This window comes from Nothoprocta perdicaria, unplaced genomic scaffold, assembly GCF_003342845.1.
Source record: "Nothoprocta perdicaria isolate Ctin4 unplaced genomic scaffold, notPer1 scaffold_457, whole genome shotgun sequence".
In the NCBI taxonomy this organism is placed as follows: domain Eukaryota; kingdom Metazoa; phylum Chordata; class Aves; order Tinamiformes; family Tinamidae; genus Nothoprocta; species Nothoprocta perdicaria.
Genome location: NW_020455707.1, coordinates 51,031 through 67,028, shown reverse-complemented (window position 1 = coordinate 67,028; position 15,998 = coordinate 51,031). Strand labels below are relative to the sequence as shown.

At 45.6% G+C, this 15,998-nt stretch overlaps 1 protein-coding gene across 1 annotated transcript in view; it reads left to right on the top strand.

Annotated features, from left to right (window-relative positions):
• The first annotated feature begins 55 nt into the window (after positions 1-55).
• Positions 56-15,998, top strand: part of VOPP1 (VOPP1, WBP1/VOPP1 family member) — a 56,782-nt gene continuing 40,839 nt past the window's right edge. The window contains exon 1 of the mRNA XM_026046702.1: positions 56-133. Within this exon, the coding sequence (XP_025902487.1) occupies positions 83-133 (51 nt within the window). The 5' untranslated portion in view covers positions 56-82. The remainder of the gene's footprint in view (positions 134-15,998) is intronic.

Sequence of the window (15,998 nt, the reverse complement as noted above, 5' to 3'; positions counted from 1 at the left end):
CGCCCATGGCGCCGCTCACGGCCCCCGTGCGCGTGTGAGGCGGCAGCGGCAGCGGCAGCGGCGAGGCGGCCGGCGAGGAGACATGAGCCCGCTCCAGCCCTGGGTCACGCTCCTGCTCTCGCTGCTGCTGGAGGTAAGGCGGGTGTCTGTGTGTATGTGTGTGACTGCATCGGCTTGTATTTTATTGTTTTGCTGCGTGGGGCGCCGTGCGGGCTGTGGGAGRGTGGAAACAAAGAAAATAAATCCCTGAACAGCCTTCCTCTGCCCCCCTTTTTTTGCCCTTGGGGCCGTCCCTCCGCCCCTTTTCTCTTCCGTGCGAGCGCGGCTTTTGCTCCCTGCTTCGCCCCACTGCCCTCCTCGCCTATATGTTATATAGGCGTGCGTGCGTTTTCCCTGTGCCTCCCTGYGTGTGTCCCTCGCGGGGCGGGAGGCGGCTTTCCAGGCGCGCAGGCTGCTCGCAGCGCTGCCCCGAGCGGCGTGGGGGGATGAAAATCCTCTGGGATGTCCAGGGGAGCTGGGCGAGGAGGAGAAGGCAGGAGAGAGCGCGGTGCGGGGCCGCTCCTGCCGCCCAGCACCCGGCTGCCCTGGCACTGAGTTGCCCAGGTCTCAGCCGCGCGCCCGGGGGCACCGACACTTGCCCAGGTCTGCTCGTCATACCTGTGAGCAGCGACCTGCCCTTTATTTTTGTCTATTTATTCACCTCGTTGCGCGTTCGGGGAGCAGAAAACACTGATTCGGGTGGTGTGCGGGTCCGGGCCCCGTGTCAGGCTGTAGCCCCCTGGCTTCCCGAGGGGTTCGGCTGGCGGGCGCGCCCGTTCTTGGAGCGGGATCCCTGTGTGGACACAGTGGGACACAGCGGAGGCAGGASGCACCGCGGCGGCGGAGCCCAAACTTCGTGCCAGGCCTGGCTGGTTGTGCAGCTCTGGCGGCTGCCACCAACACCCCCGAAATAAAACAAAAAGCTTCTCTGTTTTTTGTCGGGGAGGTTTGTGCCGTGCGGTTGTGTCACCGGCTGCCTCTGGAGCAGGGAGATCCCCGTGCGCCTTGTGGCAGGGCAGAGGAGGCAGCGAGCTCCGTGCCTGGCTTTGTTTGAGCGCCRGGGTCGAATCCGGGACACACGGAGGAGCGTCAGGCGCTAAGGGGAGGTAGGATGGGCGCCAGCCACGCGCTGTGTCCCGCTGCTCCCTCACTGTGGGGTCCCGGATAGGCCCCGTGGCTCCTGGGATGCGCTCCAGGCAGAGCCTTGCCTGGCTCTGGAAACGCGGGAGCTCGTCTTAGAGGCGTTTCCAAAGCCCTGCTCCTTTGGAGGGCGTCTGTCCGGAGGTTGGGAAGGTGGGGARCAGAGGTGTGGATGTGACGGAATACTTTAAACAGAATATGGATTARTTCTCCTGGAAAGGAAACACAGGGTAATCGGAAACCTCAGTTTGGGCTGGATTGCCCTCAATAAGGGATGTAACTCATAAAAAAGATGTTTTCTTCTTGTGCCCTTTGTAGTGGGGGGCAGGCTAGGAATACTTCCTCTGTGTCAGCCTTTGTCATCACTCCAGGACGATGGGTTTCAGGAATCATCGTTAGATGTAAGCGCACAACGCAGCTCTCCCCGAGCGGCCCGGGCTGTGCTGCGTTAGCCGCTCGCACGCCGGCCCCGCCGCTGCCTCGCGCTTGCCCCTTGGTGCCGTAGAAACTCTTTGCAAAGTGCAAATGGCAAAACATGGATTGAGTGGAAGAGCTGGTGGAATTCCCCAGAGAAACGCGCTTCTCCGAAAACGTGAAAGATTTTGTGCTTTCGGGATCTGTCTGATTAGACCTCTTTGCTCCATGATGCACATCCTCTTGAGAGCGATCCTGTGCGCTGGGAAGAGYCGTTTGCATAAATCCTCTTTGGCTGTGACCCATCTTGGTGTTATCTAAGCTTTTGTGCTGATTTTAATTGTGTTTGGTGTTTGTGTTTGTTTGTTTGTGTGTTTGTTTCTTCTTCCTTTCAATCTAGAATGTTTGTTTTGCCATCTGGGTTTGTGGATTTTTTTTTCTTTTTTTTGGAARAGCTTAGGATACTTCTATGAATGTGATTCAATGTAGATTTAAGTGTTGTTAGAGGCGGCTCTCTGCGTGGCAAAAGGCACAGAAACAGAAGACTGGGAGTTTAAACAACTGGAGATACCTGATGGCTCCAGTTTAAACAACTGGAGATACCTGATGGCWTTTGGGGTCATTTAAACTTTTGCTSTTTTCTGCACTGACTTCCATAGTGATAGTGATCTGACATTGCATTTTTTTTTCTTTATTGCTGCTTTTGCATGATCTTAGTCAGTATTTAACACAGTGTAACCTGTGGAATAAATTTTTCATTCAGCGCTTTGCAAAAGGCTTTGACTGTTATCCAAATGGGGGAAAAAAATACCCCCTCTCCCCCAACCCCAAGCCAAACAAGCCCCTTAGAACTGATCCCCTTTTGGAACAATTTGTGGTAGTTTACTGATGCTTTAAGTTCTCTCTGCTTAAATCACTCAAAATAGTTTTTGTAAGGCATTCATGCATCTTATATCCATGCATATTGTACGACAATATTTGCATTTATACAGCTAAAAAGAATASAGTTAATTTATGAAGCGTGAATCATACGCAAGCCCATGTACAAGTTCAGAATTTGGCATGTTTCTTTCTGATTTTCCATTAGCAAATTGCTGCACAGCTCTCCAGTGTGAAAGCTATCACTTGCTGTTTTGAAGGAAGAAGGTGAGAGAGAGGATTTTGAGGGGAAGAGAAGCTGTAGAAGAGCTTGAAATACATTGATCGTGGAAACTCCCCGAGCGCTCTAGTGGAAGGAAAGAAGAACCAACTCTGAGTTTCCTTGTTCGACAAAGGTTTCCTACCATAAGCAGAGATACAGAAAGTGGGTCTTAAAAGGATGTTTGGCAGCTTGGGGTGTCAGTGAAGATTTTCTGCCATTAATTCTTCCAATGTCCCTGTTGTCGCTTTTGAGGCTGATCCTGGCTGCTTGATGCYCATCCCTGGCAGAGGTGTTTATGGCTGGTGTTTGCTCAGTCMTAGTGGTATTTTGTTGGAGAGCTTMGTTTTTCAAGACTGTCCAGTATTTTGTAATACCTAAACTCCACATTTTCCAGTATGGTCCTTCAAAAAGAACCTAGGAACTAATGCGAGTGCCTGCATGCTTTTTTTAAGGCAAGCCTTTAAAGTGTCATATGTTCAATTAGGCCTGTGGAAGTGGCTGTTACTACTTCAGGTTGTAGATGGAAATTCTGCCACAGGGCTTTCGGTCTGTCTGCAGGAAACTTGGGTGGCTGCTTTTGGAAACGTCAGCGCTGRTATTTCTGTGCACTCAGTTTCTCATTATTAAAATTACAGTGTGTATACTGACACAAGTGCTGATAGCTGGGTGCCTGGGAAAAGCTCATCAGTAGAGTCCTCTTCCTGTTAATTTGTCGAGTGAAAGGTACTATTAAAGAGTAGAAAGCTTTTTTTTTTTTATTTATCTATTTTTAAGACYGAGGGAATGGACATGTCATATGAACTGTAAAATGTTTTAACTTTAAATAAAATCCAAATACATCTGACAGTCTGTCATGCAAGATTTSCTTAAAGCAAAGATGGTTACCTGCTTCCCAGTTTGGTAACTGTGAAGTGGGTTTACTATTATTATTTCTGGAAAAGGGATTCAGCAAGACAGATTCGAGCATATAAGATAAAACTAAAATCTCATTCCATTCTTAAGATTTCTTCCCTCGTAGCAACAAGTACATTAAGACTGGCAAGAAAATCTTAAAATATCTTTTATCTTGGGGTAGATGATGGGCTTTTTCTTCTGTAGTTGTCCCTCACACCCCACAAATTCTGGAAACTTATGTGTGCAGTAACTGTTGGCATTTCCTTTACATACATTTTAGAGGAATGTGTGTGCCCTTGTAGGTGTGAATGTGCACAGGCATCTACATTATCTATGACATAGATCTCCTGTTTATAAACCTCTTTATATATTTTAATGTTTAGCACCTTTCATCACTTTTTCTCTGTAAAAAGGAGGTTCTCTGACTCTTTGTCTCAGTGCTTGACCCTCAGGTAACGCAGTTTCTATAAGGAAGGGTTAAACTTGACCAAAGTTTCCCCTTTTACTTAGCTGCTGGTTTTAAATGGGTTTAGCTGCAAGTGGAAGAAGGCTCCAAGGGAACTCTTGCCTTAGCTTGATTAAAAAATTATTTAGGTTTACTCCGATAAGAAGAGGCTTAGGAAAGCAGGAATAAACACACCCAAGCACAGGCTTGCCCTGCTTCTCTGTGTAGGCTACCTTTACAGACCAGAAGAGATTACTGCTTGATCTTAGGCTACAGAAGCAAAAAGGAAAAGGTTCTTATTTCTTGCTGAGACAAGGTAGCTGCCTCTGCGCTCCTAATCTGCTATGGTATCAACTGGAAAGGGTTTGTATAAAAAAATGCAGAAGACCTGCATGCACTTGCTGGCCTGCTTTTTGACAGGGCCAYGTAGTTTTGTGTTCTCAGCAGTGTAGCTGTTTCCACCATTTGTGCATTTTGCTAAATTCCTTGCTTTTGAAATCTTATTAGAGTTTGTTATGGCAAATAAGAGTGCTCTCCTGACTGCTTAGGAGCGAAACATTCCCAGAATGATCTTTTGGAGGCAACAGGCTRTAGATCTAGATTGGAGTAAGCATCGGGGAGCCAGGCCAGCATCATGAGTTCTAGAACAGTTGCAAGACAGGAGAAAGGTAGGATCTTGAATGGTAGATAGAGCTGGTTTCCTGACATTCATAAGTTAATACACAAGTGAAAATACTTTTGAGGGCAGGAGATGCAAGTCTGCTTTTTGTTGAATGCCTTTTTTTCCCCCCTTTTGAGAACAAGATGTCTTGACAGTTTGCTGATATGATAAGTGCTAAAGTTTTCACTCCTCAATAAAAATGTCTTTCTCTTCAATTGTGTCGCCAGATTTGAGTAAAATAGGTGTTAACTGAGCCCACGTTTTAAATAACTTGACTAAAAATCTCTTCCTCTTTCTCAATGAGTCAGCTTTCAATCTGGTAGACTTTTAGAGGAACAGAAATTAGCCAGAAATGGCTTCTAGTCTGTACCTRGTCCGACGTAATGTTGGGCTGCTTCTGCAAAGGGGACTTCCTCTCCCTCCCTAACGTCCTCTTAGCTGTTTCCTCCTGCAGATCCCGTTGTCGCAGGGCAGCAGATGGAGTGGATCAGCCTACTAAGGTGGTGGAAAACCAAGCCACCCAAGGGGATGGGGAAAAACGAGTGGGAGAATAGTTCTCCGTAGGACCATCCGTGTTGTGCTGTGGCAGCTTCAGTGCAGTCAGTCCCTGCGTTTGTCGTGGTGTATAAGGAGCAGAAGGCAGTCGTAGAGATCCCCTCCACACACCATAAAAAGCACAGCCCAGAGCCTCAGGAAGGACATTACATCTCTCAGAGAAAACCTTGGCTGGATGCCTCCCATTGGCGCCGTGTTTCCCGTCCTGGGCTCCAGGCGGGCGCTGGGAAGCCGAGCGCATCCTCGCGTGGGCTTGGCCAGCCGGGTCCTTTGCAGAGCCCTGTTCCTGCTTGTCGGTGGGGAACCCCAAAGCTGGCTTAAGGACATTTCCCCATTCCGAAAAGGAAATGTCACGGGAGGCTTCCCAGTTTTCTTGTGCAACAAGTAAGTGTCTTAGAGACTGCAGTCTCTAAGGTTTAATCCTTAAGAACCTAAGAGCTTTTTTCAAGGAATGTACATGAGCAAAAAAGTGCCAATAGCTGTAGTAGCAGAAGGATGCTTGTTTAAGTTGCTTCCAACTTGCTGGCATAATTACATTGATTARAGGCACGAGTATTTTTCATGTACCTGAATGGCATACCTAGGTAAACCATTAAAATTCACTGGTATATCCTGGTCTGGGTCYGTATTTCTCTGTCTCCTGTTAGGAAAGACATATTATCTAACTAAAAGGCTTCATTGTTCATATGCTTTTTTACTACAGTACTTTTTGGACACGGTAGAGTGGCATTGAAGTGCTCATATTGCCAAGTGCCTCCTATTTGGGAATGTGATATACGGGATAGTGTCATGGTGTCCAGGTATACCTGGACAACCTGACGACTTGTCCAGGTACAACCCGTGCTTTGTCTCCACTTTTATTAAATCTCATAGCTGAAGCGGATACCCTTATGGAGGGGAAAAAAAATCTAGATTTGGCCTGAAAATTCCTTTCKGCCTTCCCTGTAGTATTTCAGTAAAAGTTTTCCTGGCAAAGCAGCGCAGTCACTTCACCTTRTAGCTGGTGACTTTATGCTTTATCTGTTGATGCAAGAACCAGGTAGGATGAGTCAAGCGAGTGTTTTCTCTCATTTGTGCTCCTTGGGGAAAAATGTATTGCTCATCACTACAGATAATTATCTCAGYGCAGGGCTAAGTGAGATCCAGTAAGTCTCTCTTGGCTCTCCTACAGTTTGAATTCCCAGCTCTGATATGCCTTTCTCACTGCATTAAGAGCCRTAGGTGCAAACCATTGCAGGAAAGGTAACAGGTTTCCAAATCCGCCTTCGTCTGCTCAGTGCCCTTAAGTTTAGCACTCAAAACTGAGGCTTTTTGCTTAAAATGCCGATTTGAAACTGTCAGCTACTTGTCTGGATTAAAAAAAATAGGAGGGTGCAGAATCTTCAAATTTGCTCTTACAGGATTTTTCAGGCTAACGTGAACTGTTCCTGTCTTGAGGGCTATTTTGTCTTCTGTTCCAAATAAATATGCCCGGTAAAAACAAATCCCAGTTTTCAATGGGCTGAGAAGCGATGGTGCTGAGGACACGTGGCTACGAGTAACCGGTGCGAAAGGCGCTCGCCGGTGTCCGCGTGGCCGTTGTGCAAGGGGCCTCGTTTCACCTTCCGTGTGATTCCGTGCAAGGGGCCTCRCTTCTCTCTGCGACCGAGGCAACTCGCGCTGCTGCTGCCCACGGTGCTCCTGGCGGCATCGCTTCTAGGGAACGCCAGGGCAGACACCAGTGTCTGCAGCTCTGGAGCCCACGTCCTCTTTGGCTCTGGCTTCTGCTGTTCCCTTCCCCTGCTCCCTAGGGAAATGGGAGTTGCTGGTTTGGGTCCGTGTTTTGTTTGGAGGAGGTTCRGGTCTTTTTTTCTGTTTTTTCTCTCTTTTTCTTTCTTTCTTTTTTTAATGGCACCAATGCACAGCTAACTAAATTTTGACTAAATTTCCAACTCTGAATGTGCCTGTGGTAAAATACTCCAGCACCTGCGGGTGAGACGCTCTCAGGACTTGTATTTTGTGAAATCCTGCACTCTTCTACACCCATTACTTTAACTGAGCTTCTCATTGACTGCAGATCAACACCGTTGGCGCTGGCTCCTTAAAGCGCAGGGCAAACATAATAAATGGGGTTTTACTGTAGGAGACTTCCCCTTTTGTAGGTGTTGGATTAAATTCTGAAAATACTGTAGGAAATGCATTGGAATAYGCTTGAGAATTTGTGAAAAGTGATTTTTTTCCTGCCTGTCTTGACTCACCTCGGGCTTTTAGGACACGAGCAACCATAGCGAGAGGCCGCAGGAGTCGCGGGTCCCCTTTGCGTGGTGGTTCCCATGCCGGAGCCCGCGTGCGGCACAAATCCAAGGGCCCTGGGATTAAGATTATGTTAATTCTCTCATGAGATTGACMCCCCCCCCCCCCGTTTCGGTGCCCAGGATTAGGGCTTTAATACAAAGCGCATTAAAAGCCGGGGGGACCGTGTGCTTTGGGGCTCTCTGCACCCTGGCCCCAGGGCATGCCGGGGTGCCCGCGGTGCCGGCTCTGCTCCGGGCGCTTCCCCCGGGAYAGGGCTCGAGCGAAGCGCCCTGTCCGCGGTGCCTGCGGGCTCTGCTCCGGGCGCTTCCCCCGGGACAGGGCTCGAGCGAAGCGCCCGCGCGCCCCCGGCTGACGTTGCGTAAGGAGGAGCGGGTAGGAGCGATTATATAAAAGAGATTATGTAAGCGAGTCGCCCTGTAATCGCTTCTCGGGCGAGTGCTAAGAATAGTTGGTGAATATGCATGTGTTTCCCTCATACCCTTCCGCGGTGATTAAGTGAGATTTGGGACCTTCTTTGCTTCCTTTTGCTTCCCAGGATTTCTTATCCTTTTCCTTCCCCCTCCAAGTTGAAACCACTGGTAGGTGCCGGGAGGTATCGGGCACATTAAAGGCTGGATGGTTTCCAGGTTTGCAGCGAGGAGCAGGAACCTCCCTGGCGGCTGCGGCTCCGCGGAGCTGCTTGCCCAGCTCCCACCTCTCCTCTTGGTGCTCCAGTTTGTCCCTTCTTGCCTTGCGCGTCCAGAGGGAAGTGACTCACCAAAAAAAATGGGATGCAGCCAAATCTGCGCTCCGCTCGCACGCTGCCAACTGAAGTTTTGGAGGAGGAACTGGATGCTGTTCCCTAACATCTCTTAGCCTCGAGAAAGTGTGCAGGGGTAACGTAAGGATACGTTGGGAAGTGTGGAGACACTCCATCTGGAAAAGGAAATGAGAAAAGGAGTTTTCTTTAGCAATAGTGATTCATCTCAGAGCTTGAATCCTACCTTAAATTATGACTGCACTTTTATTTGATTGTTACAAGCCAGTTGGCTGTTTTTTTGCCTCCCCCCACACCACTTCCTTATACTTGTTCATATAGAGATATATATGTTCATATAGAGATATATATGTATCTCTATATAGAGATCTCTATATGAACACACACAGGTTTTTTGTTTTTAGTTGTTCCCCGCACAGTGCCCTGCCTGTGGAGCCGTCCTGTTCCCTTACGGCTCCAGCCATATAGAGATATATATGTATCTCTATATAGAGATCTCTATATGAACACACACAGGTTTTTTGTTTTTAGTTGTTCCCCGCACAGTGCCCTGCCTGTGGAGCCGTCCTGTTCCCTTACGGCTCCAGCCGCCGCGTCCTTGCTGCCTTAGGCGGCTTTCTGGGCTCCTCAGCTCCGGATGCCCCCAGCTCGAGCTCCTTGTCCTTGTCTGCAGGCTCCTAATYCTGTCTCCACCTGCAGCTCCGGCCTTGCTTCCTCCTCCTGCCTTGCTCTGGACACTCCTTCCACTCCCCTTGGCTTGGCAGGGCCTTCTTCTCTCTTCACATTAGTGATCTTGTGATCTCCACACGCACAATTTCCAGTAGTTCCAGTGGATTAGCCTATGGACAGAGCCTTTTCCGCCTCATACATCTTTTTAATAGGATGTCAGTGGTGGAATATTTTGCAGCTGCTGTCAGGACGAAATAACATGAATGGAGTGTTTTTAATACACATATGGTTATTGTATAATATGGCTGGCAACCRGGAATGGGAGGTGGCAACCAGGAATGGGAGGTGGCACATGCAGCTACCAAGCTGTCTGTGAACCACTGTCAGGAATAAGAACAAAAACCTGCAAACCTGCAAAACAAAAGAACTGTTTTTTTTGTCTTGCAACAGGCACAGACCACGAGTCCTAGACTGAATATATAGTATCATACCATGCAAGTTCACTGATGTTTAAGGGACATGTCTTCATAATATCAAGCTATATATATTTAGAGTGGGAAAAAAAAAGTAAGCTAGGACTATGTAAGATTGCATGAGAGGTGTTATAAGAGCTTCACTAGCATGAAAACTTGTACCTGTACAGTTCCACATCATTAAGAGTAATCGTAATGAGTCTGACATGCAATTGTGAAGAAATTAAGACCAAATTCATCCTCTATATTATTTTTAAAACTACTGAACAAGAAATGGTATGTATCTAGCTGTAACTTTAGTGAAAGGTATGCCTGTTCAGATATGCCGGCTTTGAACYGGCCTAGGTTCAAAGGAAAGCAAAGAGATTGTTTCTCGGTTGCAGATCAGTACGAGGGCTTTGGCTCTGCAAATGTAGTGCAGACAGGGGTGAGGTGACATTTTCCTTTTCCAGATCTGTAGCAAAGACTGGGTAGGAGCTTTTGCTTGCTGAATTTTCTCCATTGGCAGTGCAAGAGGAAGCAYGTACAGTCTGATTAATTGCAGTCCAGGGGGGTATTCTCTGGCATTCTGGGATCTGCAGGTGCAATGTAGGTAGTGCAGGTTGCTAGACTGTTACAGAAAACSTTGGATTCCTCTGGAAGGTTCAATCCTACTCGATCCAGCGGCTGCACTCAGGTCTGTGCTGGGAGACTGTAATTTGAGGCTATTCTGGAGTTCCAGCTCAGATCCTAATCTGTGACTTGCTCCTTTCCAAGCAAATGGACTGTAAAGATATTAAATTTCTTAGGAAGGTTCAGATGCAGTTAAATAGATTTCCAAATGTTAGCAGTTTGAGCAAGTCCTGTGAAGACCAATAAAAACAAAACGCTGGTGTGTGCAGATATCCCTCTGTCTGGAAGTGCCTGATGGAGCCAAATTAATAACTTGTAAAAAGCTTCCCTTTGAAATTTTCCGTGTAGCAAGATTAAAACAAAAGAGTGGTGGAGGGGTTTGGAAAAAGGGACCCTTTGTAAAAAGGCTTTCTTCAAGCAAGAGTGTTTAAACACAGCGCGGAGCGAGGGGATGAGGGGTAATTAATTAATACCGAGTGCTCTGATCCCGCTAGGAGCGAGCGCCGCCTCCTTACACGGGAATGGCAGTGGTAATTTCCCTGTCAGCGTTGGCAAGYGCTGTTCCAGGAGCGGGAATGACTCAGACATCTGCTAGTGACGGCCTCTCCTGCAAGGCCTGTAGGTGTGTGGACCTGGAGAAGGAATTGAGACCCACCTGTGGAACCATCCCTTTCAATTGGGCTTTCCAAGGTTTTCTATCCCCTTTAGATAGGCAGCCTGGCCAGGTTTGTGTGGATTTGGACTCTCCGTAGCCCACTTGGTGTTACTGGTGTTACTTGGTGTTACTGCAGTGGATGGCTGGGGTTTACACATGTTGTGCTGCAGCTCTGTTGAGGAACCTCTACCTGAAGCCCTTGTGCGAGAGAATGTGACTGTTCCCAGAAAACAAATTGTAGAGTAGTAAAACACCTAAACCTGTAGGTATGTGCATGATTTTAATGCCTGTTTCTTCAGCTACAGAAACATCTTTGGTCCTTTTCCTTTCAATGCTGTAATACTGTTCCATAGGACCAACTCTTTTTTAATAATGTTCTACTCTTTGTTATCTACTGTATTTGCGGTAACTGCTTCTCCAAATATCCATCTTCCAAATTAGATTAAACCTATTTGTACATTTAGGGTGTTTCTTCACGCTTTGCTCAAACACAAGTAATTAAGTAAAGAACAAATCAGGCTTTTATGCTTCAGAAGTCTCTGACAGTTAGTACTTAAGATTTTTATGGGAAACAAGAATTTTGCTATTATTTATAATGACAGTAAGTGTGCTCCTCTGGCAGCTCTCATAGAAGGATTTTGTGGCACTTGAGAAACATTAAGTATTCTGTATTATGTTGCAGTCACATCCAGGCTAGCTGCATAGTTACGTGGAAGACTACGTGGGCAGGCAGCGTTGGAAGTGTCATGCACAGGGTACTAGTGACAGAATGAGACTCAGTTTTTCTGAGACCTAGTTTTCCAGTCCCGCATGGTTTAGAGACTACATTGCCTGCGTGGTGGTGCACGGTTTGGACTCGGTAAGTGCCTGTTTTGTTATGCAGAAGGACAGATGAGACCTCCCTTTTCATGGGCCTAACTAGGCACCGTGGGGRTAGGATGAGTCCATCTCATTCAGGAAAGTTTCTTGGAATGGAAGCTATGCCCTTGTGTAAGTACCAAATTGTCATCCTCAGTTTTGTTGGTGTTGAATCTGAGATCAGTAGACACATCCAGATTCTCATCCGAGGCATTTTTATCCCAGTCTTTTGATTCAACTTCGCTTATGTGTGTTTGTGCTTGTACTTGACTTAATGACTTTCTGCTCATCTAATTTAACCTCAGACTGTTAGTGTCAGTGTGTGTTTGGGTAGAACATGAATTGACAAAAATCTTTACCTGCATCCTGTGTCTTTGGATCACTGACTAAATYGCGTTGTCTAAAATTGACTAAATGTTGTCTTTTCAATGCTGAATTCACACATACTGAAATACTGCAAGAAACAGTATTTTTTTTTTTAATTATTATTTGTTCATTGAAAAATGAAGTCCCAGGATAGTCTAAAGTTTTGCAAATTAGGTCAATGCCACTGAGTAGTTTTGGTCAAAATGGAAATAACACGTGGAAAGAGATTCTAAACCTAAAAATGCTTAGGTTTTGCTTAAAAACTTCCAAAAGCTAAGGAATTCAAAGTATGAATTTATCAAATTTGGCCATAAGAGAGTGGAACTTTTCCTGAATACCTTGGAACTCACCCAAAGAGTGGGAGGCCAATTTTTATTTCCTTTACGTCCATAAGGTGTTGCGAATGCTTTTCACTCATCTTCTAGAAGAGTTCCTAGCCTGCAGAAGATAGGGTGTACTGGAACCGAGTTGTCTCTGTGTTGCTCTTATCCTTCTTCTCCATTGTATGCAATATAATGGGAATATGCATTGAGGCAGCAGGAAAATTATACCCTAACTTGGCGTGTTAAATGGTTTCTGCAAGATGGGGACCTTGTGGTTCGCACTACTTACTCCAGTTGAGTTTCAGAACCAGAGGAATATATGGGCTTTTACAAAATTCTTCCTTATATTTTTAATATTAAAAAAGATAAGTCTTTCAGCTGATCATAGACAGCATAACCTTGACTCAGGGAGTACCTATGTGGTGGATCTGTGGAATGTGCTCGAGTCCCTTGGGGAAGGAGGTAGTTCTGTCCTTCCTCTTCTTTCTGCATGATGTCCCGAAACATCTGCTGCTGTCAGCTGGTGGGGATGAGATCCTAGGATAGATGGGCATTTCGTCCTGTATTTATACTGTTTATCCAAGTAAGAATAGTGCCAGCACCAAAAACAAAACAAAACAAAAAACCTGAGAGGATGTTTCCTTAGAAAGTCTGTAGCTGGATAGTCTGGTCACTCCTAAAAGAGAGAGATTTGGGTCTTCTTTTGGTGGAAGAGAGACTTGAACACAAGTTTTCCACATCTTGGCAGAGCCCATCAACCAGTTTTGGATGTATCTGGACTGAATGGTGACAACCACTACTACCACCTCCTTGCTTTTACCTCCGTGGTCTGCAAATGTGTCCTTTGGGACACTTTCAGTCGGTGTCCAAAAACAGTTATGTGCCCAGACCTCTAACAAAAAAGAGTTTTCTCAGATTTATTGTAAAGTTTCTGCTCAAGCTGGCACCATCACGAGTGTGCCTGTCACTGCACAATTATTTCAGATGCTGATGTCAAATATTTATACTTAACTGCTCCTCAAAACATCTATGAAAAAAAATCCTCATTGTAAGTTGAGAGGATCTTGCAGTAGATTTAGGAATGTCGTGACCAAGGAGTGTGGCAACGCTGGTGTGACTTATTCCAAATAATCCCTATCCCTCTGCTATTCCTGAGGGGAAGGGAAAAATAGCACAGTAAAGACTGTAGAGTAAACTTTTTTTTTTTTTTTTTGGATTATGAACTGATGAAATATGGCTTCCAGAATTTAGTATTCATTAAAGTGATGAGTTGATACTTTTATGTATAAGTCTTTTCTGTGCTTGCTGCTATAAGAGGATTTTTTTTCCTCTTCAAATATTTTGAAATAATCCACTCACAATAGTTTACGTTTTTATGGGCTAGTCCCATTTTCCAATCTTAGGTTTCTGTGGCCAGTGACAAAGTTGGCAAATCGAGATTGATTTAGCACTGACAGCGCTTTGTAAACAGGCTTAAAGGATTCTAGATAGCAAAAATAAAAGGGAAAGAAAAACATTTTGCAAGTGCAAGTATGCATGCCAGCAGCATTGATCAAATCCTTGAAGTTCCTTGCACTTGTATACCAACAAACCAATGTTCCTTGTACCAAAGAAGATCTTTTGAAGATCAGGTTTTTATATCATTATTACAGACTGTGTGTGTTGAGACTTGCAGGCAGCGCTGCGTTTTTGTCTCCTGCCCATACTCACAAATGAAGGTGCATGAGGCTGCGGGATGCTGCGGCCTCCCTGAAGACGTGTCTGTTTTACCACCAAGCCCATTTCCTTGCTGGGAACACATCCGTGAGCGGCTCCGCGGCCCCGGTGCTGCCCCTGGGCTGTGCCTGGCAGCAGAGCCCGTAATGAATCCGGGTGCTGCTGCTGCCGATGGCTGTGTCTGCGCCCGGCCGGGCGGCCTCACACCTCCTGAGCAAGGTATTTCGTTCGATCTCAGCTTGCCGCATACAGAAATGGTTAGAAACAGTCAATTACTTCATTTCTGCCTTCGCAGGTTTCGAGATATTTGTTTTCCAAACAGTGTTTTATGTGTCACCCACTGTGCTGTGCTGGGGTCCAGATAAAAATGTGGCCCCCTTGGGCTATGGAGGGTGGCTGGGGAATAAGGAAAATGTTGTTCTGCTCCCAGCTCTGCTGCAAAATCTGGCAAGTCTCTTTGCAATCTCTGCCTTACTCTTCTTTTTACACAAATTAATCATTGCTTACACTAGTCTTGGAAGCTATGGATTAAAAATGCAAGATAGAGATATATAATGAACTGGCTTAATTAAGTTTTCCTATAGGTAAATTGTATATCAGGGCTGGGATAGCTATTGTTAATTTGGGCATTTTCCTTCATTAACAGAAGTGAGGACAACACATTTCTGATAGTCTTTTAGAAAACAGTRGTTCTGTAAAGAAGGATCAAGGACCTTGCCATGCTGCCACGAGAGTGGTGCCGTCCTCAAGCAACGCTCGCTCTGCTGCCTCTTGCTGGTTGTCTTTCCTTTGTGGCTTRTGGGGTTTTGCTACTTAATTTAAAGGCCTTTTTTAAAAACCTGTTTCAAAACCCACGATTTTATTCCCTTTGTTGAGAGAGTTCATTTTCCTCTTTTCTGGAATCCAGTTTTCCCTTTGYTTTGGTCACACTGACTTTCCTCTTGGCCAAAAACCTGCTTGAGTGGCTGGCTCCTGATGCAGCGAGTGTGGTGCCCAGGGAGCCAGGGCATTGCCATTAGGTTGTCTGAAAGTCCTGTACATCATTAGTGGCAGCTGAGCCGTCCTGTGTCTGTTGCATCTTGATTCGAGAACCTGGGTCCTTCATTTGCAGGAAGCTTCTAAGCTTTTTCCATTGAAATCCCTGCGGTTTTGATCTGCTGTTTGTCTTTGAATTTTGGACCCAAGCAAAGTTCAGTGGTGCTGTTATCTCAAAGCTGTGAATCGAACCAGGTTTGCCAGAAAATAGGTGAGAATAGCCTCCCAGATACTCTGATTTGTCATAAAACCAAAAATCCCTTTTGTGGCTCTTTCATGAAGTGCTCTTGAAAAGCGCTGGCATTAAGCTGCAATGTAGACAAATGCACTGTTTGTGATTTGTGGCTGTTTGGGAGATTTTGGTCAAAATGGGCCTCCCTTCTAAATCATCTCCCGGCCAGTGCTGAGATCCTAAGTTGAACTGAATTCTCTTGCATAGGAGAGAAGAGCTGGGGCTTGAGGAGCTGTGGCTATTTTATGGCTTTTAGGTCTGCAAATCTGTGTGTTTTTGTGTTCTTTCATTGCAGTCATTCATAGAAAGGGAAGATTTAAGAGTAATRAACCCTGTTCTGTTATAAACCTGCAGAAGGTGTTTGGTTGGTTTGGCCCTCGAACTCTGTAGGGTCAGGGATCATGTGTCGGAAATATTTTATACATGCTGTGTGGGTTTTACGTAATTAATACTTTATGCTTGCCCCTGAGATATGTGGTAGTGGTTAAAACTCAATTAAGTGGTGATTATGCAGTGATTATCCTGAATGATGAATATTTCATGTATTTTGTTCAAAATAGGAAATAAAATATGTTACTGCCTCTGGTTTTATTTTAATTACTTAAAAGACCTTGTCAAGATCAGCATATTGAGAATCTGCTCTTTTTTTTTTTTTTTTTTTTTTTTTTTTTTTTTTTTTTTTTTAATTTTTAATTTTTCTGTGGAACAATCCAGGTAT